At 63.0% G+C, this 24,648-nt stretch overlaps 4 protein-coding genes and 2 non-coding genes across 8 annotated transcripts; 3 read left to right on the top strand and 3 right to left on the bottom strand.

The window, feature by feature from the left end:
• Positions 1–149: 149 nt before the first annotated feature.
• On the top strand, positions 150–1,645 carry MESP1 (mesoderm posterior bHLH transcription factor 1). The gene is made up of 2 exons (NM_204566.2): positions 150–1,009; positions 1,396–1,645. Exons 1-2 carry the CDS (start codon positions 161–163, stop codon positions 1,456–1,458), a joined length of 912 nt encoding a protein of 303 aa, NP_989897.2. The 5' UTR covers positions 150–160; the 3' UTR covers positions 1,459–1,645.
• A 645-nt stretch (positions 1,646–2,290) lies between these two features.
• On the top strand, positions 2,291–5,054 carry LOC427517 (gonadotropin-releasing hormone receptor). 2 transcript variants are annotated; one of them, XM_040706398.1, is made up of 4 exons: positions 2,291–2,815; positions 3,360–3,718; positions 3,920–4,124; positions 4,276–5,054. In XM_040706398.1, the coding sequence occupies exons 1-4, from the start codon at positions 2,770–2,772 to the stop codon at positions 4,728–4,730; spliced, it is 1,065 nt and encodes a 354-aa protein (XP_040562332.1). In that variant the 5' UTR covers positions 2,291–2,769; the 3' UTR covers positions 4,731–5,054.
• Positions 5,055–5,949: 895 nt separating this feature from the next.
• Positions 5,950–7,937, bottom strand: TMED3 (transmembrane p24 trafficking protein 3). Of its 2 annotated transcripts, none has more exons than NM_001397460.1 (3): positions 7,719–7,937; positions 7,078–7,326; positions 5,950–6,782 (listed from the first exon to the last, which is right to left on the bottom strand). In NM_001397460.1, the coding sequence occupies exons 1-3, from the start codon at positions 7,881–7,883 to the stop codon at positions 6,546–6,548; spliced, it is 651 nt and encodes a 216-aa protein (NP_001384389.1). In that variant the 5' UTR covers positions 7,884–7,937; the 3' UTR covers positions 5,950–6,545. The 2 variants fall into 2 exon arrangements, with proteins under 2 accessions (NP_001384389.1, NP_001384390.1); NM_001397461.1 differs by having other exon boundaries at positions 7,138–7,326.
• A 7-nt stretch (positions 7,938–7,944) lies between these two features.
• On the bottom strand, positions 7,945–12,774 carry ANKRD34C (ankyrin repeat domain 34C). The gene is given in 3 exon segments (XM_040706711.2): positions 7,945–10,035; positions 10,037–10,680; positions 12,581–12,774. Coding segments are annotated over 2 exon segments (1,458 nt in total). The 5' UTR covers positions 10,660–10,680; positions 12,581–12,774; the 3' UTR covers positions 7,945–9,200.
• Positions 12,775–21,165: 8,391 nt separating this feature from the next.
• On the bottom strand, positions 21,166–21,239 carry MIR184 (microRNA 184). The gene has a single exon (NR_031451.1). It is a non-coding gene; the product is annotated as a microRNA 184 (primary transcript).
• MIR184B (microRNA mir-184b) lies at positions 21,168–21,230 on the top strand. The gene has a single exon (NR_161970.1). It is a non-coding gene; the product is annotated as a microRNA mir-184b (primary transcript).
• Positions 21,240–24,648: the final 3,409 nt, after the last annotated feature.

Below are 24,648 nucleotides of genomic sequence, written 5' to 3'. Positions count from 1 at the left end.
ACACCACCGGGGTAAAAATCCTCACCCGCCTGTTCAAAGGACGGCTGCCCTCGCCCCCGCCTTTGAAGTGCTGCCGACGCCGGCCATGGAGGTGCCACTTCACACCTCCGGCCCAGCATAAAGCCGGGGCTCCGGGGCCGGCGGCTCTCAGCCCTCAGCCATGGCCCACCCGGCAGCTCCCGGCTTCGCGCTCCGCACCGCCTCTCCGCTGCACGGCTGGGGTCTCCCCGCGGTCCCCGAGCCCGAGGGCTACAGCAGCAGCTCGCCGGCACCCTCACCCGACTCCTGCGGCCTCTCGCCCCCTGCCAGGGCACCGCGCCGTGCTCCCGCGGGCAGGAGGGGATCAGGGGTGGCCGGGGGCCCACGGCAGAGCGCCAGCGAGAGGGAGAAGCTGCGGATGCGGCGGCTGGCGCAGGCCATGCACCGGCTGCGGCACTACCTGCCGCCCGCGCTGGCGCCCGCCGGGCAGAGCCTCACCAAGATCGAGACCCTGCGCCTCGCCACCCGCTACATCGCCCACCTCTCGGCGCTGCTGGGCCTCAGCGAGGAGGTGCTGCTACTGCGCCGGGGGGCGGCCCCCCGCCACTGCCCGCTCTGCCCCCAGGGCCTGGGCTGCTGCCAGCCCCCGCGCCCCCGACTGCGCCCCCCGGCCCCGCAGGATGCTTCGCCTCCCGGCTTGGTGGGTTGGGGGCCCCCCCCGGAGCTGCACGGGGCTCTGGATGCGGGGACGGGGACGTGGGGGTCGCTCTCCAGTGGCCCCGTGTTGGAGACCCGCCCAGAGCTGCACGGGGTTCCTGCCACGGGGATGGAGCTCTGGTCATCACCCTCCTACAGCCCCACTGCGGGGGCATCCCCGGAGCTGCACGGGGCTCTCGCCTCCAACGTGTCCTCCTGGCCATCCCCTCCTCACTGCGCAGCGGCAGGGACCTCTCTGGACCCCCCCAGTGACCCCATCCTGGACACGGGGCTGCTGCCGCCAGACTTTGTGGATGCAGAGATGGTCACCCAGGTATGTGTGCGGCCGTGGAACGGGGCTACTGATGTGGGGCTGGGCACAATGTCTCTGGTGGGCTCGGAGTGCTTCTGTGCTGGTGTGGAAGTGATACTGGGGTCACAGTGATGTGGTCTGGGATTGGGAATGGAGAGGACTCCCCTCTACCCTGTGGCATGTGTATGTGGGGTGCGTGGAGCCTTCAGCTGCTCCCACCCTCCCCAGTGCCTTCCTCTCTTGCATCAGTTGGGCTCCCACCAGCTGGCAGAGTCCTGCTGGTCCCTGAGTGCGTGCCCTCATGATGGTGGGCTCTGCCAGCCTCTAATGCTGCTGCCCCACACCCAGCCCTGCCCTGCATCCCTGCCCTGGCTGTACTTTCCTCACTGATTCTCTCTTCCTCACAGGACATCTCAGCAGATCTGCTCTCTCTGCTGGAGGCTCTGCTCCCAACACAGCCCCAGGACTGAGCCATGCACCATCAGATGCCCACGACTTGCAGGACCCAGGGAGATATGTGTCCCCCCTTGGACAGCTGGGAGGGTGGCGAAGACAAGGTGCTTGAAGCCTGGATCCATGCTGGCCGTGACTGTACATAATATACTGTGACTGTATATAAAATACTGTGACTGTACATAAATAAACCCTTTTGCCCACTCTGAGTATCACCACGTGGCCATTCCTGCAGCAGCTGCTGGGCACGGGATGGGTGCAACATACACAGTCGTCATGCTGGGGCTGAGAGGACAGCTGAGCTGGGGAAACGGCACTAGGGCATCCCTCCGGGCACGGGCTGTGACACAGACCCAGCACCGCTGCGGCGCCCTGAGCCGGCAGCATGCAGCTGGGGATAGCATCTGGGAAAGCAATTGCCGGGAGGTATCAGGACAGACACCTCCAGCTCTGGGAATGGAGCTCACCAGCACTGCCCAGGTGCAGCTCAGTGACAGCTGAGCGATGCCTGCACCCCGTGCCCGGAGCCTGGGGGGGCCCCGCGTCGCAGGGTCACCTGGGGGCTGCATCCCGCCGGGCTGGAGACCTCGCGGGTCCCGGGTGGAGGGCGGGTACGGGGCTGTAAGGGATCCCCGCGGGTCGGGGTGTCGAGTGGTGCGGAGCCCCATTCCGGGACTGGCGGGCAGATGCTAATGCGCGCCGGGGTCCCTGGGGCAGGAGGTCTGCAGGGCTAATGAGCCCCACTTATCTGTGAAACGACTGAGGTGACTTGCTAATTACGGTGATGCCCTCCGCCTGGGAGACGCAGCCTTTGAGATGCAAAAGAGCCGCGCTACCCTCCCCCAGCCTGCAGCCGTGGTCCTACGGAGCAACTGAGAGATGGGGACGGGACCTGTGGATCTTTGGGTCTCCACAAACGTACACTCCAAAGCAACGAGCACTGCGCACCCCACACCCGGCTCCGCAGCAGTCTCTGCTCCGGGCACCCTGTAGCTCCTGGGTGCAGGCACGTTGGGCTGGTAACACACTGTTTACGTGTGCACGTGTGTGTCTGTGTGCATGAGGCTGTTCACGCTCATCTCTGTGTGGGTGATGCGGGGTAAAGGACGGAGTCGTTCCACGCAGGTTGGCTACGTCAAGGAGCAACCTGAGCTGCCAAGGGCATCCCACGGGCAGCAGCTGGCGGGGCGCTGGGCTAGAGCGGAGGTGGCTGCAGGCAGCGGAGCGCTGCAGTGCTGGCCCTGCTGCCCGTGTCCCGTCTGGCTGCAGCTGGTGCCGATGTGGGAGCGCTGGGAGCAGTGAGTGGGTGGTGTTTGAGCAGCCCCGACATGGCCCGGCTCGGCGGGGGAACAGGGCAGGATGCTGCAGCTGCAGGTGAGGCGTGCAGGGAGATGGGTGCAGGGAGCGTGGGGTGCTGCACCAAGGGGCTCCTGCACTGGAGAGTGTCTTTGTCCCTGAGCAGGAGGACCACGAGGGATGTTCTGGGGCGGGGTGGTCAGGGCGGCAGCAATGGCCTGGGGTAGGCAGGGGACTAGGGAAGGCTGAGACCACTTCCCTGTGCTTACCTGAGATGCTGGAATCCCATTGTTCTATGGGGTGTAGGGGCCGCAGATGGGAATGCCCTGAGCTGAGGTGGGCTCCTGGGTGGGTCGGTAGGTCACCCTGTCCCCTGAGCACCCCCAACCCTGCATGGGCCACTCTGCCCATCTGCCTGTCACAGCAGGAGGGGGCTGGCTGGACCCAGGCCCCACGGTGGGGAACATCAGCACGGAGCCCTCCAGCAGCACGTCCCACCCCAAGCGGGGCTGTGCCTGGAGCCCCCGTCCGGAGAGCGCCGAGGAGCCGCTGCTGCTCCCCACCTTCTCGCCCGCCGCCCAGGCCCGCGTGGCAGCCACCTTCGTGCTCTTTGTGCTCTCAGCCGGCTGCAACGTGGCGGTGCTGCGGGCTGCAGGGGGCCGGAGGGGTGGCGGGCGCTCCCACATCCGCGTGCTGCTGCGGCACCTGGCTGCCGCCGACCTGCTGGTGACGGTGGTGGTGATGCCGTTGGATGCCATCTGGAACATCACGCTGCAGTGGCGGGCGGGCGACCTGGCCTGCCGCCTCCTCATGTACCTGCGCCTGCTGGCCATGTACGCCTCCGCCTTCGTTACCGTCGTCATCAGCCTGGACCGGCAGGCCGCCATCCTGCGCCCGTTGGCCATCGCCCGCGCGCGCTGCAGGAACCGCGCCATGCTCCGAGCCGCGTGGATGCTCAGTGCTGCGCTCGCTGTGCCGCAGGTGCCTGCCCAGCCCCACACACCCTGCACTCCTGGGGGGCCCCAGGGACTTCTCAGGGGTGGCGGCGCCGTGAGCACTCCGTGCAGGGCCCAACCCTGCAGCCCTGGTGCACTGCAGCGCCGGCCTGAGACCCTGGAGTGCTGCCCTGGGGAGGCGTGGGCTCTCCATCACAGCCCCTTCCCACCTCTGCTCTGCTTCCAGCTGTTCCTCTTCCACACCATCACCCTGCACGCCCCGCACAACTTCACGCAGTGCACCACGCACGGCAGCTTCCCGCAGCCCTGGCACGAGACCCTCTACAACATGCTGAGCTTCTCCTGCCTCTTCCTGCTGCCGCTGCTCATCATGGTGTGCTGCTACACGCGCATCCTGCTCGAGATCTCCCGGCGCATGGGCTCCAGCCTCTGTGAGTGGGGCTGGCAGGGGGGCTGCGAGCAGATCCGAGTGTGCAGCCTTGACCAGGATAGTGGGGGTCCTCACTCCCTGCTTGGGGTGTGGTTCCCATCCGGCCCACGTGGCCGAGCCCCCCGCTCACTGGTCCCATTCCCACGTTTCAGTCTCCTCCAGGGACGTGCCGCTGCGGTGCTCTGGGAGCAACATCCCACGGGCACGGCTGCGCACGCTGAAGATGAGCCTGGTCATCGTCTCCTCCTTCATCCTCTGCTGGACCCCCTACTACCTGCTGGGGCTGTGGTACTGGTTCTGTCCACGAGCCATGCAGCAGAAGGTCCCACCATCCCTCTCCCACATCCTCTTCATCTTTGGCCTCTTCAATGCCTGCCTGGACCCCATCACCTATGGGCTCTTCACCATCCCCTTCCGGAGGCGCTGCGGCTGTCCCTGTGGGCACAGCTCTGAGCCTGAGCCACCCTCCCCAGCCACGGGTTCCTTCCACTGTTCAGCCTCATCCCTGCGGGGCAGGCAGGGTATGGGGGGCACAGAGGGGCCACACCCACCTATCGAGCTGGGGCTGCCCACTGGGGCTGGCTCCTGCCAGAGCAGTGCGCTGTGAGCCAGGGCAGCCTGATGCCACGAGGATGGCACTCTGTGAGCAGTAAGGGCACAGCAGCGAGGGCAGATGGTGGGGGGTCTGCTCCACAATGCCTCTATAAGTGGTAGAGCAGAGCTGCTTCTACAGCCAGGTGGGTGTGAGCCACCCCTCTTCACTCTCTGCACCCATTTATGTTACATGCTGGAGCACAACGCAGCAATAAAGCATCCTGTGGCTATCTCGTGTGCTGCCTGCATCCCTGGATGTGGGCTGCACTGGGGCTGAGGATGGGTCATGTAGGGACCCTGGCTGTTGTCCCCAAGGCCAGGGTGGTGCTGCCATCCCCGCAGTGCTGCTGGGGGCTGCACAGTGCAGGGCCTGCAGTCCCTCTGGTCCTGTGCCAGCCCTGCACCCGGCTGCTGCTGGGAACTGGAGCTGGGCTGCTGCCGAAGGTCGTTGCGAGGTGCGGAAGCCCGGCAGTGCCCAGCAGCACAGCAGCTGCTCCAAGGCCAGCAGTGCTGCCGGGGCCAGGGACGCAGCTTTGCTGCTCTGCTACTGTGGGGGCTGCAGCCCCGGCCCCAGTGTGGGCTGTGGCTGGGGTCCCTGCAAGGGTGGGGGCTGCTGGTAGGGAGGGGGCAGTGAGAGCCACTCCTCAGTGGGGTTCCCTGGATCTGGCACACGGAGTTGTGCTGTAAGTGCATTTACCAGATCCTGAAGCTGCTGTCTGAACCTGGCACAGGGTGCAAAGCGGGCAGTGGAGGCAGGAGGAATTTGGAGCTGCCAAAATGCATCCCCTTGGACAGAGGTCTGCAGTAGGAGTCTGGCATCGCTCCAGCAGGTGCATGGGTGGGATGGGCACAGTGAGCTCTGGGCACCCATCCCTGCACCCTGTTCTGCAGCAGGGCTGGTCACGGCCCCAGGGTGGACTGGGCTCTGGGGACACTGCAAGAGCCCCACAGTTGCTGCAGGAAGCAGGGAGGGAGCCGAGCACAGAGCTCCAGCTCCCATAGCCTGGTGATGGCAGGGCTGAAGGATGGTGCTGATGCCCTGTTCCCACACCATGGCTGCATGGCACGGCACTGCACCTGCAGGTGCAGCCATGCATGAGGAGTAGCATCATGCCGGGCCCCCAGGACTGCCCATGCACAGGTGCTGACAGCACTGGGGGGCTCTGGGGGCACGATGGGGCAGGAGCTTGTCATGCCATGCTGGGAGCAGCGCCCAATAACAGCAGCAGGAACAGAGTCATGTGGGTTTATTGTGAAGTGGCAAAGTGGAAGGACAAAGTGGTGCTGGTGGAGATGGCCGGGTGCCGCAGCCAGCCGCCCCCGGGAGCTGGGACCAAGGGAAGGGGACGGGGCTCCGGCATGGACTCAGGTAAGTACAAAAATATCTTCTGTGGAGCATGCTGCTTACTCCTGTGGCCTAGGAAATGCTGCACAGGGGGAAGCAGATGAAATAAACAAGCCAAGAGCCCCCACTGAAACTCCAACGTGGGAGATGCTGTGAGTGCTCAGGGGACAACCCGCCCACTGCAGACACAGCGGGGAGCCGTGCGCACGCAGCTGGATGCAAACCCTGCAGCCTGCAGGTGGGCGGCTGACCTGTGCTGGCGGCACACAGCCCAGAGGTGGCCTGGCACTGGTGGGGGCAGGTGACATCCTGGGGGTTGCTGCTGGGGGAGGATAGGTGAGGGGATGCTGGCGCTTGGCAGCTGTTCTCCACCTGGGTGAGCAACACCAGCACTCCCCGCTCCGTCCCCAGCCACATCCCCGCTGCAGCACCATGAAAACCCCTGCCCCCCCGCTTCAGTTTGGGATGGGCACAGCTGTGGCACTAGGTGTCAGCTGCACTGCTGATTGGTCTCTTCTCAGTGAAGAAACTTTTGAGCAGCATCACTTGCCCAACGCTGACCACGAAGAGGATGACGGTTTCCCCAACCGACCAATACGAGACGCGCCCGTTGAGGTCCTCAGCCCGGCTGCGGTCCTGTGCTTCCCGCAGGCGGTAGTGAGTCTGGGAGTCGATCACCGCGTTCAGCGCCTCGTGGATGGTGACGCAGGCAGACTCCATCTGGGGGGACAGGCACGCAGTGTCACCCAGGGGGCACGGCTTGGACAGGGGGAGGGGCAGCGCTGCTGGGTCTGCCAACGCGGCTCCGCTTCGAGGGGCAGCGCTGGAACCCGGTGGGCAGCAGAACACCGTGCGGCTCAGCAAGGGCTCTGCGCCCCAGCCTGGCATTGCGGCCCTGCTCTGCCACCAGGAGGCTGGCACACCGCTGCCTGGCAGCCGGCACTTCTGCACTCAGCAGAGGGGAATGGAGCGGGCGCGCAGGGGTTGTGCCGTTTGGCCACATGCTGCAACACACCTGTGTCAAAGCGGTGACGCGGGTGCCCATGTCGGGCAGGATGGGCGGCTCGTCGCCCACCTGGAGGTTGAAGTAGACGGTTTTGTGGGAGAACGTGGAAAACTCATTGCTGAAGCAGAAGGTGTAGATCCCCGTGAGCTCAGTGTGGTGCGGGAAGCTGTCGTACTGCTTCTTGGTCTCCCTGTAGATGGTGCGGCCGTTGGGGTCCTCGATGTAGCAGTCGACATCGTAGTGGCCCCCAGTGATCACCTGCACAGGGAGATGTGGGCAGCACCTGCTGAACCCTGAGAACCCGACACCATGGGCAGATCAGTGCTGCCCCACAATGTGCCACGTGCACAGCCATGCCCTGAGCAGCATGGGCACTGTGCCACCACTGCCCACCACGGGAAGGGGCCAGGCTGGGGGGCCACGGGCAGGATGCACAGAGGGACAGCCCCCACCACCGGGCTGGGGGGCCACCGTGGGCACATCCTAAGCGGCTCTGATGTGGGCTCTGCTGGGGATGAGTCTGGGAACAGCTCCCGGGACGGCATGGGGGGGAGCGGAGGGTGCAGGGGAGCGGTGGAGGGTTGCCCTGCTTGGGGCTCTGCGGGGACTGGGGGGCACGGGCGGGGACACGGGTAGGGGCAGGGCCGTACCTGGTAGTCCAGCGTGAACTTGAGGCCTCGGTCCAGCTCTTGGTGGAAGCACTGCTTGTCGCTGTCGGGCAGCTCGAAAGTGAGCTCGGTGCCGCTTGCGCGCAGCGCGCCCAGCAGCAGGGCCAGCGCCCAGCCCCGCATCCTGCCCCGCATCCAGCCCCGCATCCCGCCCGCACCGCACCGCTCCGTTCCGCTCCGCTCCGCTCGGCCCCGCGCTCGCCCCGCCCGGGGCCGTCCCTCCCTGACGTGGCGGCACCGCGGCGCTTCCGGGCGGGGGCGGCTCCGTGCGGGGCCGGGGGACGGAGGGGGGCCGGGGCCGGGCGACTGCGGGCAGCGCGGGGCTGTAAAACCGCCGTCCGTCACACGGCGTCACCCCCGCACCGCGCACGCGAGCGGCAATGGCTGCGGGGCGGCGCTGCCCCGCGTTCCCGCAGTGAGATGCGCGTTCCCGCAGTGAGATGCGCGCTCACAGCCCCCGCGCCGGGAGGGGCTGAGCTGCGTTTGCACCACCGCTGTCAGAGAGCGCCGGCGGAAGGCGTTAGTAAAGATATCGGGATATGCATGAATGAAAACCCTGGGATTTGGGATTCCTCAGCCGAAAATAGAAGACGAACTTCATGGTTAGAGATAAAGCGTGCCTGACATTCCGTCTGTGAGACATCTGAGCAACAGGAAGCACAAACTTTAAGGCTGTAAAAATAGAAGCCCACCTTTACTCAACAACACATTTAAATTGAAAACGCATTTCCAGAGAGCGCTCCCGTGCGGACGGAGCCGCAGCGCATCCGTCATCGGTACCCGCGGCGCAGTGGGGCCGGGCAGCCGCGTTCCCCACGGGCACGGTGTGCCAAACCCGCCCCTCTGTGCACGGCTCCCCTGCTGCACCAGCAGTGGATCCGGCTCTGGGCTGCAAAGCGCTTGGAAACGGAACCGCAGAACCTCGGAGCGTCGTCTGGCTTCTGCAGCACAGTGAGGGTATAAATACATTCAATTGCTAAGGAGGGTTATTTCTGCTCTCCAAGCTCTCGCAGCGTTGAGCTCCGTCCCGGTAGGCACTTCACACACACGTCAGCCCCCAGCTCCTCAGCGTGGGGCTCCCAGACCGCTTTCTGCATTAGGATGAGTGGGAGGGATGAAAAATGGATCGTAAATAACCAGGAACAAACACACTGCAGCCAGGAGCCTTTGCGTGATGCCCGGCTCTACCTAAACGTGCTGGGATTGGGTTTCTCAGATAAGTGCTTGCAGGGGGAAAGTCCAAAGGCAGCTGGCGTGGCAGGGCTCCAGGCGCCCAGTTCTGTGCTGCCTGCCGCCTGTTGTCCCCCCAGCCCTGGGAAATGGGCACAGCACCCCCTGCTCCGCTGCCATGCATGGGGCCGTGCGCCCGGGGCTGCCAGCACTTCCCAGGGCAGCACCGCCCCACTCTGAACCACCCCGTATGTTCCTACAGAAAGCAGTTTGCTGAACTTCCTGGGAAAGCGGCTACTGCGCCACGATTTCCTCAAAATCAGAGAGCTGCCTCATCTGCTCCAGCTGCATGGAGTGCCTCCGGAGGAGCTTCTTTTTGGTTCTCAGGTCACCCCGCTTGGGGGAGCTGGGCGCGACGGGCACCAGGGCCCTGAAGCCCACAGCCAGAGGGGAGGGGGCCTTGCTGCCGGCGCCGATGTCGAGGATGGGGGGGCTGGGGTTGAGGTTGAGGGGGGGCAGGTAGCCGGGCCGGGTGTGAGCGATGTGGTCCAGCAGCAGCGTGCCGGAGCCGCGCCGTTCCAGCAGGTTGGGCGGGCGGCGGGCGGCGGCGGGCGAAGTGCTGGGGGCACTGTCCAGAGCCTCCCGTGAACCACCCAGCAGAGCCAGGTGAGAGCCGCTCAGCTTCCTCCTCTCCGCAGCCACCTTCCCCGCCTCGGCCATGCCGGCATCGCAGTCGGCGCTCATCCGCCGCCAGTGCAGGGCCTCCATCACCTCGCTGCTGTCCGGCGGCTCTGGCACTGTGCTCCTGCGGGGCAGGCGCTGGGGGCCCTTCTCGAACCCCTTCCTGCAGCCGGAGCCGGGGGCTGGCGGTGTGCGCAGCGCCTGCTCGTCCACCAGCGGGAAGAGGGACGCGTCCTTGCTGCGGGCGGGGGGAGCCTTCCTGCACAGCGCGAGCTCCCCGATGCTGCTGACCAGCTCGTCGTCCGTGCGCACCCGCTGCTCCTCGTGGTGTGCTGCCAGCACTGAGGGCGCAACCAGCCCCCATGGCTCCGATTGCAGCCGCTTCAGCTGTGGGAGCCGCGCTCTCTTGGTGGTGGTGCTGCCCCTCCAGCCTGGGGACGGTGGCTCGGGGGTGGCCTTGGGGGGGGGACCATCCCTGGGGGGGCACCTCCTGCTCGGCGGGCTGGGGACACGGGGGGGTGCTCGCCTCAGAGGGGGTCTTCTCCTTGAAGTCCAGCAGGGGAGGCATGTTCAGGTACTGCTTGGTGGCCTTGGTGCCAGTGGCCGACTTGTCCATGGTGATGATGATCACTTCCTTCCCCTTGGCTCTGCAGGCATTCAGGAGGTGCTGCAGAACGTCCTTGTCGTCGGCGTTGATGGCGTGCACCAGTGCAGAGGCCCCAGAGTGGTCCTCCAGGCTGGGGTCGGCCCCATTGTCCAGCAGCAGGGTCACCACCTCGCCGCCCGCGCCGCGGATGCAGGCGTGCATCAGGGCCGTCTTCCCAGACTTGTCCTGGATGTTGGGGTCAGCCCTGTTGTCCAGCAGGTACTTCACCATCTTGGCCTTGCTGATGCTCTGCTGGTCCACGTGCGTGGTGATGCAGGCCACCATCAGCGCCGTCTCCCCCTTCTCGTTGCTCTCATTGATGTAGGCCCCCCCTTCCAGCAGCAGCCGGGTCAGCCGCAGCCGGCCCAGCCACACTGCCTTCAGGAGGGAGTTCCCCCCGGTCTGCAGCTCTGTCACCTCATCCATGGCATGCAGGGCTCACGGCAGCTGGGGAGGAATGGGGATGGAGAGGTGAGGCCCCCAGCAGCCTCCGCTGAGCCCTCCGCACATGGACAGCCCTGCAGCACTTTCCCACATTGGAAGAGGTTGAATTTAGGTTAGACATGAGAAAGGGATTCTGTACCACAAGAGTGCTGAGGCCCCGGCGTAGGCTGCCCAGGGTGGCTGAGGGTTCCCCATCTTTGAAGTGCTCACGGTCAGGTTGGATGGGGCTCTGGGCTGTGGGAGGTATCACTGCCCATGGACGGATTGGAACTGGGGGGGGCTTTCAGACATCTTCCAGTCCAAATCATGCTGTGGTTCTGTCACAGCACCTTGTGCTGCCTGCTGGGGGTGCTGGGGTGCGGGGGGAACTGCACCAGGAGGAAAGCTTTGTTTCCTCTGGGGTGTCCCAGAGTGACAGCACTGCTTGGAGCCAGCTGGGAGGTGGGCTGGCACTGCCTTCTCTCAGCTCATAATTCATGTTATGGCATTGCTCCCCTCTCAACAACCTCATTTCAGATGTAATGTTTGCCAGGAAGCCTCATCAGACTCAGCCCCTGCTGCCACCCCATCCAGGTGTGCCGGCTGCCAGCCCTGCGAGCACCAATCAGTGCTGATTGCTGAGCAGCCTCACCTGGGCCCCCACACCCCCCTGTTATGGGCTGGGGGCTCTATTTAGAGGTAGGCCTTGAGCCTGGTTTGGTGTATGAGGCTGTGCCCATCTCTGTGGGATTACCTTTGTTTGCTGGACTTCTCTTGTGGATTGAGTTTGCTGTTCTGCCTTCTCTTGGTGATCTCTGCTTGTGTGACCTATGGCTGTCAGCAGCCCATCCCTGCCCTACAGGTGAGGTCTTGCCCTCTGCTCTCAGCTCACAGCTTGTCTCCCTGCATGGGGCAGCTCTGCTCTCGCTGCTCCCTGACAATATGCCTCAGTTCACCTTGCCTTGTTCTCTTCTATCTCTGCTCCTATAGCTATGCTGGCATTTCCCTGGATGTGGCTGATTTCCTTCAGTGCCAGAGCCACCAACGTGGCCCTGCTGCTGGCATGGCTCTGCTGTGCCTCAGGGGCCCCTTGCTGTGTAACACAGAGCACACTGGAGGCTGTGAGCATCTCCTGTGCTGCTGGGGCTGTGCTCCTCACTGCTGATAGAAATTCTAAGCAGCTGCTGCTTTGCTGTGTGTAACCCTGTGCTGCTTCATGGTGCTGTTGGGAGTCCTTATGTAGGAGAGTGCTGTGAGAGAGCAGCATTCTCATGCAGCACTCTGCAGCAGGAGTAGCTCGGGGGATCAGCAGACACCGTCCCTTCTGGAAAGCGCTCCCTGCCTGGCAGGGGTTTGCCGGCCCCTTTGTGGGACCCACAGTCGGGCAAGGCTCCTGAGTGCTGCTCCACCGCGCCATTCGGGAACCGAGTGCCTGTGTTCCTGGTGGCTGTGCCTGTGTCCCTGACGAGCATCACCTGCAGCGCTGAGACCCGGTGAGTGCCACGCACGGGGCAGAGGCAGCAGCTTGCGGGGCCCAGCACCGCGGGTCTGTCAGAGGTGCGGCGTCCCAGGAGCCCCGCCGCCGCTCCCCACTGCCCAGCAGCGAGCAGCGCTGTTCCCCCGAGCCGTTCCCAGCCCTCTCCCGGGGCATCTCTTCCCTCTCCATCACCCGCAGCACTCCGCAGTCTGCGCTCACCGCTTTCCCCCACGGCACACGCGCGATGCTCTGCCTGTCCCCCCCCCCCCCCCGCCCCAGCCCGCGCCCATTGATGCGTGGCTCCTGCAGCCCCCACCCCGCTCTCAGCTCCCCGGCCATTGCGCACCCAGCATTGCCTGAAGGCTGTGAGTGCTCCCGGCAGCACGGCGCCCCGATGCCCACGGCTGCTCCCCGAGACCCCCGGACCGGTCCCAAAGTTGCTCTCACCTCCATCTCCTCTCGCCGGTGCCGCGTCCCTTCCCGCTGCTCCGGGCTCGGTGCGGCGACAGCGGGGCGGGGGTCCCTCCCCGGAGCCGGGGTCCGTCCTCGTTACCTGCTGTGCCGTGCCGGTAGCCGTTAGCGGAGTGCGGTGCCCGGTACCGGCCCCGCTGTGCGCACCGGGGCTGCGCGGGGAGGAGGGCGCGGGGCGGCGCTTCCGCCCCCGGTGGGTGCGGGGAGCGGCGGGGGGGGGGCCGTGTGCGGGGCTGCGTCCAGCACAGCCAGGTCCGCGCGGGGGTGGGACGGTGCGCGTCTGGATCCGCATGTGCGGGGCGGGGCTGCGGTCCGTGCGCGCTCGGGGATGAGCGTGTGTGTGTGCGCACGTCCTGAGGACTGAGTGTGTCTGTGCGGTGATGCACACAGGGCTGTGTCTGCGTGGGTGCGAGTGTGTGCCGGCTGTCTGAGTGCACGCGCAGTCCCCAGGTGTGCGTAAATACCTGTGAGTGTACAGTGCTGCGTTCGTGTGCAGGGCTGTCTGTGTTGCTGCCCATCCGTGCCCACATGCGTGGCTGTGGAGATGTGCTACTCGTCCTCTGGTGCCTGTGTAGCCGTGTGTGCCATCAGTGCCCTGTGTGTGTTATGGTGCCCAGGTGCTGCTGAGGGCAGTCTGACACTGCAGCACATCCCCACTGAGGTGGGGCCCCTCCCTCCTTAGAGGCTGTCAAGGCCCAAGGGTATGCAGTGATGAGTAAACCGGGCTGAGCGTACAGTTGGGCCTGGGGTTGGGCTGGAGACCCCCCTGAGGTCCATCTCCCAACAGTGACACTGCTCCTGTGGCCTGAGCGTATCATGGGGACGCCAAAGTGTTCTGCTGCTCAAGGGAGCCGGAGGCTGCATGCTGCTTTCTAGGGCAGAGATCTCCCTTCAGTGTGTGCGGAGAAACACTGTGACCACAGACATCCTGCTGTCACTGGGGCAGAAGCCTCTGGTCCCACTGCTGTTGTGTGGCATCCAGCCTGCCTTACCCTGAGGCTGCTGGGGAGCTGTGGCCCCTCCAGAGTGGTCCCCCTGGGGGCAGATAGCTGGCCAGAGGGTGGGAAGTGGCTGTAGGTGCACAGCTGGCACGGCACTGTGCAGCTCTGCCATGTGAGAGGATGCTGCTGCCCAAGCTGTGGTTATCACAGTGCTCTGAGACTGGATTGATGTTAGGGGAAAGCTAACCAGGTGGGCACCTGGTGCTGGGCAGGGGTATGGCCACGGGGGGAAGGGGCAGTGGGGAAGGCAAGGCTCTGGGATGTGTGAGGGCAGGGCCATGTGCTGATGGCCCAGGGCAGGTGTTCCGCACTGGGTGGTCACCAGTCTGCTGGGCTGTGGCTGCCTGTGGTGCCTACAGGGCTTGCAGCAGGGACTGTCCCATGAGTGGGGTCAGAGCATTCCTTAGAGCCCACTCTACTTCAACACAGAACGTTTCTGAGTTTGCCTTCTGCTTCCTTTTTACTTGAATAATTCATAACAAGTGATTAATGGAGGTGTGCCACCCTTTCCTACTGGCACATCACAGGTTGCGTTTTGTCAGTGCTGTTCGTTATTCGTAATGATTTGCTGAGTAATGGCTGCACAGCTCTGGGGCTGCGGCGCTGCTTGGGGGGCACGGTGTGGTGAGCCCAGTGCTGTTCAGCAGCAGGGCAGTGAGGCTGTGGTGTGTGTGGTATGGGAGACTTCAGCTGAGCTCTCCTGCTCCTCCCATGGGGTGTCTTGGATACGGGGAGTATGTGATGTTGCAGAGGACAGCAGCGATGTTGGGTGCTGCTTGGGCCATGCCAGAGACCTTGCAGGTAGCTCTGGTCTGTCTATTACAGCTTTCTGGTTAAAACTGGAGCCCAACCTGGATGAAGAGAGGGCAGCTGCTGCCTGCTGGGGCCGCACTGGGATGTCTAGCGTGTGCCTCTGCACCCTGGGAGGTTGTGTGGGGGCTGTGGTGGCTGAGGCTGAGAGTGCAGGACTTGGGGCCATGGTCCCCCATTGTCACCCCATCCCCAAATGTTTTGGGAACAGCAGCAAGTACAGCTGGTGTCTTCTCAAAGCCTGGCTCCAGCTGGGGCAGGGGCTGCTCGAGGTGCGTGGGGGAGGTGGGCAGCTTTGCTGCTGGGCTCAGCTAAATGCGCGCCATCTCCCCAGGGGCTGTGCTACGCTGGATCTATTTCGGGCACTTTGCAGAACAGCTGGTGATCATCTCTTACATGGCGTGGCGGCGGCTGTGTGCAGCTATTTCTGCCAGCTCATCCCCACACAGCAGCTTTTTATAAATGCGTTCACCCGGAGGGATGGATGCAGGTGGTGGGGAGGGGGAGTTGGGTGCTGATGTTTTGGAGACTGTCATCTCTGCCCCGAGGGCTGCTCCTGCGCTGGGTAGGGCACGTCTCTGCCCCGTAGGGCTTAGTGGGACATAGAGCCTGGGGTGGCCCTGGGTGTATGTGGCACGGGGGGTTGTGGGTACCAACTCCTCAGTGTGCTCGTGTGCTGTGGCCCTGTGCTGGGCTTGCCCCAGGCTGCTGTGCTCCGTGAGAGCCTGTTCTGGTCAGGGCAGGTGATGGGGTTGTGAAGTCTTCACTGTGGGTCGGAGCTGCTGAGGGTGCCTGTGGTGTCCCCATGTTCAGTGCCAGCTGTGCTGGATGTGGAGGTGTTTGGGGTCAGGAGGGCCGGGTGCCCCTTGCACGAAGCTGCTCCCCCTCAGATCTGAGCAGAAACACGCTGTGTGTTTGCAGGTTTGCATCCACATTAATTTTGACCCTGACTTCTGCTGGAAAAATTAAGTAGCAGCTTCCTGTGGTGTAAGGAATTAGCTGACATCTGTGATGGCCTCTGCCAGTGACAGCCCCACTGCGGCCGTCTGGCGTGGCCGTGCAGCACTGTGCCTGCTGTGCTGTCCCTGCCCTGGCTGCAGCAGGGTTGGGGGCTCTGCTGGGGGCACGGCTGTGCTGCAGGGACCACAGAGATGTTGCACGGTCACAGCCCCACGTGTTGGACTGCAGGTGCTGTTCCCTGCTTGGCTTTAGTAGGACCCAGGTCTGAGCCTCTATGGGAAGGGAAAACCCCGACCAGCTGCAGCTTAAGTGCTGCTGTAGGAGCCTCCTTGTCCATGGGGAGGGCGTGGGGGGGGGGGGGGGGGGGGGGGGGGCGGCATCAGGACAGGCTGGGGATGGGGGATGGGCTGCTGGGGCCCTGAGTTGCCCCCTCCTTCCATCTCCCCGTGTCTGTTCTCCATCCTGCTTCCAACTGGGGGGGCTGTGCTGAGTGCAGGGCTCCCAAAATAGCGGCCCCCCACCCTGTGAGCGCTCGCAGGCAGGCGGTGATGCAGCGCTTCCGAAAGAGGCTGCATCATTGCAAGTGGGTCTGATGTTTCTATAGCAACCCCGGGGTAAAAATAGTGTGGGAGCATTTAGGAGCTGTCAGGGCCTGGAGGGAAGGGCTCCTCCAGTGCGGCGCTTTGCAGGGCGGGGGCTTGCCTATGGAGCAGAGCTGCTGTGCTGGGGGTGCGTGCTTCTGTGCAGCTCACAGAGGCTGAGGGTTCTCCCAGCATTAGTTGGGCACTGGAGCTCCTGCAGCCCACCCGATGCTCTCATGTATGGTGATTTCTGCGGACTGTATGCCTTTGTGATGCACTCATTTAGAGCTGAGGAGAGGCTGAGGGTGCTCTGGGGCAGCCTGCATGGCCACAGGAGGGTATGAGCAACTTTTGGGGGTGGGTGCAATCTGGGTCACGCTCCATTGCTGACCCAAAAGCTTTGTGCGTTCACGCAGCTTTGCCTCTGATAAGTTGTGCTGAGGTCTGGAAACAGAAATGCTACTGCTGTGTGTCACCGTGCAGCGAGTGCTGCTCATCTCTAATCTCTGTTTGACATTTGGCACAACTAATGCTGGTGTCTGGCTCTCCCGATTGCTGTGTTGTGCCCAAATCTCAGCCTCAGCCCCTCATGGTGTGGGGATGCTGAGGGCCGGGTCCCGATGGAGCTGTGTACTGGGGTGCTGTGCTCCCCCACGGATGGGGCGGCTGCTGCTGCCCCTCACCCAGCTCTTCTGGGCACACGGCGGTGGGAATGGCGTGAGCTGCAGTGCACTCATTTCTCTCTCCTTTCCCATCTCTTCCCCCATCTCTGTCACTCCTGCAGTTGGTGGTTGCCATGACAACGTATGTCTCCTTGCGCTCTCATCCCTTTTTGCTTTGTAATCTATAAATTCTCGCACCTCCACGTTTTTTTTTTTTCCTCTCTGCTGTGCCCCACAGGATCTGTGGAGGCCCTTTGGCTTAAGGTGTGGAAGTGCTGTTGCCGTCAGGCTACAAAACCTTGGGCCTGGGAGGGAGGATGGGCACTGCTGCAGAGCAGGGTGAGGGCGTGCTCAGCCCCAGGTGCTGCCTGGTCTCTCTGAGTGTGGGGCTGCTCCTGCAAGGGCTGCACCGTGGCTGTGCTTTGCTCCAGGCACCCAGACGAGCCCCACACCCCCTGGTCTCTGCCATGTTGTGTATGGACATGGCAAGGCTGGTGTGATGGGAATGGACTGAACAGAATTACGCAGCACCTGAGCCTGTTACCTCTGGCACTTAACAGGAGGTGTAGGAGGAGCTGAAGGGCAGCTCCATTTGTAGCAGTTATTTGCCAATTAACATTAGCACAGATGAATGTCTGGACTGAGCAGAGCACTGCTTTGCCAGAGGGTTGGGGGCACAGAGCTGTGCCCACCCCGGCGCTGTGCCGTGGGGAGTCATGGGGGTGTGGGGTGGGGATGGTGCCCCCAGGGTCACACCGTGGGTCAGCCTGCACAGCACAGCTCCTGTGCTGCCAGAGCAGTGCCACCTCCTGCAGCCTTCACCGGGTGCTGCCTGGCCCTGTGCCCTTCCTGCTCCCTGCAGGGTGTGCGCAGCTATGGCTGCTGCTGCAGCTTTCCCTCCTGTTTGCTTTGCGGTGCGGTGGCAGAAGGAGAGGCAGGCGGTTGTTCTCACCCAGAACTCCAATTCTTCTTTAATTTAGTATTATTAAACAAAGTTTTATAAATATTCATGGGAATGAAATCAATGCAAAAATATTCCGTTCTCTCCTTTTGCCTGTTTAATTTTAGAAACTCATTTTCTCCGGAGCTCTCTGCCGAGAAGTCATGGCGGTGCTCTCTGGATGGTGTTTCACTTCTAACCCTGCGGGGTAACGGTGTGTGGAGTCACACAAGCAGAACTCCAGCATCCCTGGGGCCGGGGGGGAGGCTGTGGGGGTGGGGGCTGATGGGTGGCGGCGCACAGGATCGTGGCTTGGTCACCTTTCATAGCTTGTCCCTGGTGCAGAGCACTCTGGAGCACAGGGCATCCCCACCCTGCACGTAGTGCTGTATGTCTGCTTGCTGCCCCCATTGCCCTGGTGTTGCTGTGGCCATCCTTAGAGCACAGAGTGTGAGCCCATCCCTCAGCCTGGCTCCTCCGTCCCTTTCTCATCCCAGGCACTTCTGTGCTCCCCTCCTGCTCTGCCCCACTGCTGTGTGTGACTGCGGTGATATTCCCTTTGGGCTGTGTGCTGCTGGACTGGGGCAGAGCTACAGAGGTTAAATGCAGTGCTTTGTCAACTGCTGGTTGTTTTTTGTCCTAATATCATGCAAATGAGGGCATTACTGTGGTGTTTGTCACCAAACATCGGGGCCACTGCTGTGCAGCAGCTGCAGATGAGCAGTGGCACTGGGGCAGCCCTGCAGCAGTGTGCCAGCACTGGGTTGTGCAGAGCAAGAGTCAGCTGGAGAGCAGCAGGAGCTCTGCAGGAATGCATCAGCGCAGCAATTTATGTGCTTAGCTGAGAGAGTGCAGCAGGAATGGTCGTGTTAAAATCTACAGGATGAGCCTTGCACTGAAAATACATCCTGTGAGATCCTTACCTTTTCCCTTACTTGCATACCTACTGAGGATCAGCCTGGAACTGATGCTGTGGGCAGGTGTGGGGTGTCAGCACTGCATCCCTGCCATGCAGCACCCAGAGCAGTGTGCGCCCTCTGTGTGGCTGTGCCACTGCGCGGCTCCGGGTGAGCAGAGGTGTGAGGTGGAGGAGGGAGATGATTGGAGTTTGTATTACACAGCATGCTTGTCGGAAGAGAAGTGATCTGTATTTAACAACAGCGGTGCAGTAATAACCTACAATTACCTCCGAGCGGTGCGGCGGGGGCGGCTCTGCTGCTGGAGGAGGCTGGCATGGCATGGAATAGCATGGCATGGCATAGCATGGCTCTCATGATTCACTGGGTATGGCACAGGGTCTGCTGGGCTGTGGGAGTGGCTCCTGCCTGCCTGGAGCTCGGGAGCCCCATGCTAGGGCTGCGCCCTAACCCAGGGCAGAGCAGAGGAGCGCTCCCCTGCCCTCCTGGCCATGTGCTGTGCAATGCACTGCAGCGTCTCACTGGCCTTCTTGGCCACCAGGGTACCCTTCTGGTCTGCCTATTGGCCACTGGCACACCCAGGTTCTCTGCAGAGCTCTTTTCCAGCAGCTCAGTCCTCTACCTGTGCTCAGAGCTGTTCCCACAGCTGCTGTGCAGGGGATGAGTGTGGTTATCCATCCCTCCTCCCTCTGCGCAGTGCTGGGAAAACGCTGCAACGCCTCTCTGCCGAGAAAGCAAATTATGCAGGCTGACTTTGTTCTGAAAGCTTCTGATGTGTAAGCAGGGGAGGAAGACGAGGTCATCTGTGTGCTTCCACTGCTGGCTGTGCTCCAGCTGTGCAAGGGAGGGTGCTTTTGTCTGATCAGCGTGGGATGCCCTGAGGCTGGGGTGGTGCATGGCCATGGGCACGGCTCTGTTTGGGCAGGCAGCACCTTCTGCAGGAGGGGCTCTCCTGATGCCCGACTTCACCTCTGCTCACCTCCATGTTGCAGTAGCTCAAGCACACAGCACTTTTGCTCCCTTCTCCCTGGCTGATGGCAGAAGGTAGCACAGCAGCACCATCTCCACTGGAGCCAGTGGGACAGGACGTGGTGCAGAATGGTGCATGCCCCAGCACGGTGTGTGCCCCCTGCCAGCCCCAGTGCTGGGCACGTGGCCGCAGCTGCTATTTTGCAGCTGTCTGAAGGGCTGCGGGAGTTTTAATATCTCTGCTGAGTGAAATTTCCTGATTCGGCTTTCATGTCCCCTGGGACACTTATGAAATATCCGGATTCTGTTTTTTTTTCTGAAGAAGTGGAATTTCCTATTCCTGGATTTAATATAAGGGCTACGTGCTCGGGGAGGGCAGGGGCTGCGCGGTGCTCTCCCGGCCGCGGCTTTGCCCCATTGCTTCTCCCCTGGCTCAGCTGGCAGTGAGGCTGCGTGGGGAATTCGGCTGCCTCAGTAGTTTTCCAGCCCACACTAAGCCCCCTTTTCACAGCTAATCATGCTTTGTGATGAGCGAAGTTTAAATGCATGCCACCAATCTGTTGGCAGCCCGATGGGCACGGAGCAGGAGAGGTCCTGGCGCGCTCACCCTGCACCCCTCAAGCAGAAGCGGTCACCCACCCCTGGGAGCTCTGCTCTCCCTCTGCTGATGGACGCCAGCAGTGTGTTGGCTCTGGTCCTCTCTGAAGCCTCATCTGCCCTCGGTGTGCCTTTGTGCAAAGTGCTTGGAAGGTTACGGAGGGCTAAGGGATGAGAGCAGCGGGAAATGGCTCCAGAAAGGTAGAAGAGGCTGGAGATGTGCAGCAGGATCCCTGGTGGCTCAGAGCAGCAGGGTGTGAGATGAGTGGCTGAAGTTCTGGTCCCATCTGACGCAAGGCTGGCAGCACAGAACCAGGAGCTGTGGCACAGAACCAGGCTGCGGTGCCCTTGGCTGCAGGCAGGAATGGGTTCCAGCCCCGGGTGCTGGGAAGGAGCTGCAGCACCCAGCACAGCATGCTAGCGTGGCCCTGCCCTGCAGCAGGTCTGCGTGGTGCTGGAGCCCCTCTGGCCCCAGGGAGGGCTGAATGCCCCCCGTTGTGTGTCACAGCCTGTTCCTTTCTGCAGCCGGCTCAGGGTGGCTGTGGGCATTAAGCAAGCAGCCCCGGTTACCGAACGCTTTCGTTTCGCCTTCCTACCCGCCTGGTTTTGTCCTCATGACTCACGGCGGTATTTGCCTTTCTGTTACCAGCATTTCTTTCATCAGCTGCAGGCAGAGCCGCGCTGCCACCACTCACCTTTAAAACCATAGGAACAGTTGAAATAAATTACGTTTAATGCAAACAATGTCAAACACAAAGAAAACAGAGGCGTTCCACACTTATGCAACTCTTACTTTTGTAATTGCTCTTTATCGTGATCCCAAAGAACCTCAACAGCAAGTGAACATCGCCAAAGCACAAGTCAACTGCAGCCTGCTAAATCTGCTCTGCCTGGTTCTTCTCATGGACAGCCATTCAGCACATTCCTAAAGAAGCCCCCTGTTCTGCAGCAGGACACCTGTTGTAGAAGCGGAAAGAAAAAGCTCGGAGTGCTGTAACCTGCTGTGCTCTGTAAAACCCCGCATCTCCAGCTGCAGAGCGGGCTGTGCTGCTGGTCCTGCGTGCAGCTGACCTCTGCAGAGCGCTGCACGTCCAGGCACAGCCAGGTGCTCATGCCACCCGCACACCCTTATCAGTTCTCCGTCCAACAGTCAGAGCGAAGAAGCTGGGCTGGAAAAGTGATAAGGGGGTGAGAGCGGCCACGGGATCGCCTTCTCCTGAAACTTTGGCGTGGAAAAAAAAGGCAAAGCTGGTAGCAAACGGAGTAAATAAGATGTCACCGGTTCCTCTCTGCGGCCCTCTGCACTGGTGTGGGGATGCTGCTGGAGGAGCAGGCGATGCTGTTGGGGCAGTCCCAGCCTCCCGCTGCCCCGCAGTGCCGCCGCTCTGCCGTGCTGCAGACACTCCCCATTCACAAATTTCATAACCTCCAGTCCCCTCCCTGCGGGTGGGATTGGACGCCCCGTGGCCCCCCCGGCCCGCCGGATTAGGCTGTACAAATTGTGGGGCTGCAGCCGGGCGGATTCGTCTGACGCTGCAGAAAGGTGCTGGCAGCTGTGTCTGTGCGCCCCAATGCTGCCCGCCCCAAACTGGCTGGGGTGTCCCCACCTGCAAAGAGCGAAGGGTCGTGGCGGTGCCTGGGGGCATCTCCTTTCCCTGTGCCATTGCTCCTGTCTGCACTGAGTCCTGCTCTGTGGGGCCGGGCCCTGGCAGTTCCCCTTGTGCCCCATGTCCTTGTGCCCACTGCCCCCAGGGAGCAGCTCAAGCTGCCGGTGCACCCAGACACCCCCCGGGCCGGGAAGGTGAGCACTGGAGGGGGGCATCAGGCAGCCCCAAGCACCCCGTGTACCCCTGCTGAGCAGAGCCTGGAGCTGAGGAATGCGATCCCCCCTCTGCAGCCCAGGCGTGTGCTGGCTTGGTGCCGCGCTGTCGGACCAATGTGCACAGGAATTAGAGAGGAGTTATCCTGCATGCACCCATCACGGGGTGCTTGGCTGATACTGGAGGCCCTCTCACAGAGGCCAAGTGAACCCCAGCAGCTTCTCAGGGCTCCAGGGGTTGGTTCCAGAATGGTGCTCTCTGCTCCAGGACACAGTGCTTCAAGAACAGCCTCTGCCCTGTAGCGTGCAGAGCTGTGTGCTCAGATGTTGTTCTGCTGTCATCTCCAGTTTTAACCTGGGGGAGGGGTTGGGTCCTCAGTTAGCAGTGCTGTATGTGCTATCGGGCACTTCTCCCCACCGCCATGAAGCAGCAGGGCCTCTGCTCATGCTGCTGTCCTGCTGTGCTGTCCCATGTTGTGCCACACTGTGCCATGCCATGCCGTGCTGTTCCATGCCGTGCCACACTGTGCTCCGTCCTTCCCCAGCTCCCTCCCAGGAATGCCATCTGCTAAGCGCCCGGTGCCGCGTTAAGCCCTGTTCCATCTGCAGTTTTGCCCCAGGCTGCCGGTGTCCATCGCAGCAGCGCCCGGCTCAGTAAGCACAGCACATCCCGCTGACTCAGGAGCCTGCACGGCTTTATAACCTCCCCCTGCATTTTGAGTGTGGGTCAGGAATGTTCCACGGAGCGGAGATGCCGAGGGGCTGTGAGGGCGCGGTGCTGCACGGCGGTGCTGGGGGAGCCCCAGGGACCTTGGCTGGTGCTGCTGTCCCAGCGCCGTGCTTGGCCCACTGGAAGGCACAGACCGCCCCATCTGAACCATCTGCGAGGACAGAGGGAAAGCAGACAGCTGTTTCCCTGCATTGCAATGAGGCTGTGTCATGCTGTGCTGCTGTGGCACTGGGGATGCAGGCAGGACACCTGGGCCGTGCACCCTGCAGTTCTGGCAGCGTGTGTGCGCCCATGGTGCTCATGTCCTGCCTGCAGTCATGGGAGGACTGTGGTCCGTGGAAGGCCCAAGGAGCTCGGCACACGGCTGGTTTGGTGGAGAACAGGAGTGGGGACTGGCGAGGCTGAGCCAAGCTAAACCAGATCAGCAAAAGCCATCTGTGTGCCAGAGCCTGTGAGCCCCAACTGCCGGGGTGACCCCAGTGCACACTGCCTCTGGGGGCAACCTCTGACATACCGACAAACAGAGCTGTCACCACGCGGAGCCTTCCCCACCCCGGTGCTCGTGTCGTGTCCTCCCCACGGCGCTCCGTGCTGCTGCCAGCAGGCGGTGGGAACACAGCGCGGCTCAGACAGCCGCCACGGGAGCCGGGCCGCTGTGTGTGTGCGCCCAGTGGGCACAGACAAAGGGAGCAGCAGCCCGGGCCCCGTGTTGGTTTTGGTGATTATTTCGTTGAGTAGCTCCAAGGGATGTGAACGTTTGGTTCAGAGTAAACAAGGCGCTCTCCCAAAATGAGTCTCTCTGCAGAAGGGGCTCATTCACAACACCGATGTGGGGCCGATGCCCCAAACGCAGGGGCAGAACTCGACCTCCAGTGCTGCGGACCCAGGGGCTGGGAGGGCTCCGGCTGCACCGCGGGCCCCCCTATGGCCGCTGCACGTCGCTGATCTATGTGTGCTTACCAACCTCCTTCCACGCATACCTCTGTTATTAAAGCGGCTCTGGGAGGGAGGAAGGAAAGCGACGTTTCTCCCGCACCGCTCCGGAGAGGGGAGAGAAAATCCCCCCTGGGATGGGAAGGAAATTGCAAATACCTCTCCGTGGCTCCGGCCGTGCCCCTGTGACCCGCGGCCGGGCCCTGGGGGAGCGGCGCGCTGCAGGGACAGCAGCACCGACGGTGCACCGCCCGCCCGCGGCCACTGGATGTCCTCCCGCGGCAGAGCCGTGCCGGGCTCCGGGGTGGGCTGCGACCGCGGCTCTGCTCTGGACGGCACCGGCAGCTCCGGGCGCTGAGGGCCCTTTGGCATCGGGGAGGGCGAGGAGCGGGGACGCCGGGGCTGCTGCGGCACAGCGCTGCGGGCGGGTGGCCGACACGGCTCCGCTCTGTGCTGCCGGGGTGGGACGCCGAGGGCGTGCACGGACCCCCGGGCCTTGGGGCCGTGCCTTGCCCGGCGCGGGACCGCTGCTCCCCGGCATGGACCCGGCCGGCTCTGCTCTGCTATGTGCTCTGCTCAGCTGTTTGTCTGGAGAAAAGCGCTGCTCTTATATCCCTACCGTGTGTTATTTGAAGCGCTGATCACAGAATTTCACGAGGGATGTCCGAAAGTCAGCCCTCCTCTGCGAGCGGGGGGCAGCGCCCGCACAGTGCTGCACAGCAGGCGGGTGAGGAGCCCAGGATTGGGGTGGTGGGGAACACCGGGGTGCAGGACGCCCGCACGGAGCGGACATCTCAGAGTAAGAGGGAATACCAGAGCCCCTAAGGGCAGCAGTGCCGCTCCCCGCCCCGGCGCACGGCCCAGGGCTGCAGCACGGCTCTCCTCGTTCCGCCCGCTGCGCTGCTCTTAACGCGTCACCAAAGCCCGGTGAGAACGCGGCGGGTGCAGCGCTCAGGCGGGACGGAGAATTCCGATGAGGTACTGAGCGAAGCCCCCCCGCACCGTCCCGCACCGCGCGGCCCCTCCGCCCGCGGTCTGTAGGGGGCGGCCGAGCCCCGCGGCCGGGGATGCGCCGAGCGCTGCCCGCCCCGCCCCGCGCATCGCGTCCCGCACCGCGCCCGGTCG

Source organism: Gallus gallus, chromosome 10, assembly GCF_016699485.2.
Source record: "Gallus gallus isolate bGalGal1 chromosome 10, bGalGal1.mat.broiler.GRCg7b, whole genome shotgun sequence".
In the NCBI taxonomy this organism is placed as follows: domain Eukaryota; kingdom Metazoa; phylum Chordata; class Aves; order Galliformes; family Phasianidae; genus Gallus; species Gallus gallus.
The sequence above is the reverse complement of the archived record's forward strand: the minus strand, read 5'-3'. Positions and strand labels throughout refer to the sequence as shown.

Bases quoted from the DNA above. Each gene is read 5' to 3' on its own strand.
- MESP1 (NM_204566.2), top strand. From the start codon at position 161: ATGGCCCACCCGGCAGCTCCCGGCTTCGCGCTCCGCACCGCCTCTCCG. The intron at 1,010-1,395 runs GTATGTGTGCGG...TCTTCCTCACAG, and splicing joins ATGCAGAGATGGTCACCCAG to GACATCTCAGCAGATCTGCT.
- LOC427517 (XM_040706398.1), top strand. From the start codon at position 2,770: ATGGCCCGGCTCGGCGGGGGAACAGGGCAGGATGCTGCAGCTGCAG. The intron at 3,719-3,919 runs GTGCCTGCCCAG...CTCTGCTTCCAG, and splicing joins CTGCGCTCGCTGTGCCGCAG to CTGTTCCTCTTCCACACCAT. The intron at 4,125-4,275 runs GTGAGTGGGGCT...CCCACGTTTCAG, and splicing joins GCGCATGGGCTCCAGCCTCT to TCTCCTCCAGGGACGTGCCG.
- TMED3 (NM_001397460.1), bottom strand. From the start codon at position 7,883: ATGCGGGGCTGGATGCGGGGCAGGATGCGGGGCTGGGCGCTGGCCCTG. The intron at 7,327-7,718 runs GTACGGCCCTGC...CTCCCTGTGCAG, and splicing joins AGTTCACGCTGGACTACCAG to GTGATCACTGGGGGCCACTA. The intron at 6,783-7,077 runs GTGTGTTGCAGC...CTGTCCCCCCAG, and splicing joins GCGTCACCGCTTTGACACAG to ATGGAGTCTGCCTGCGTCAC.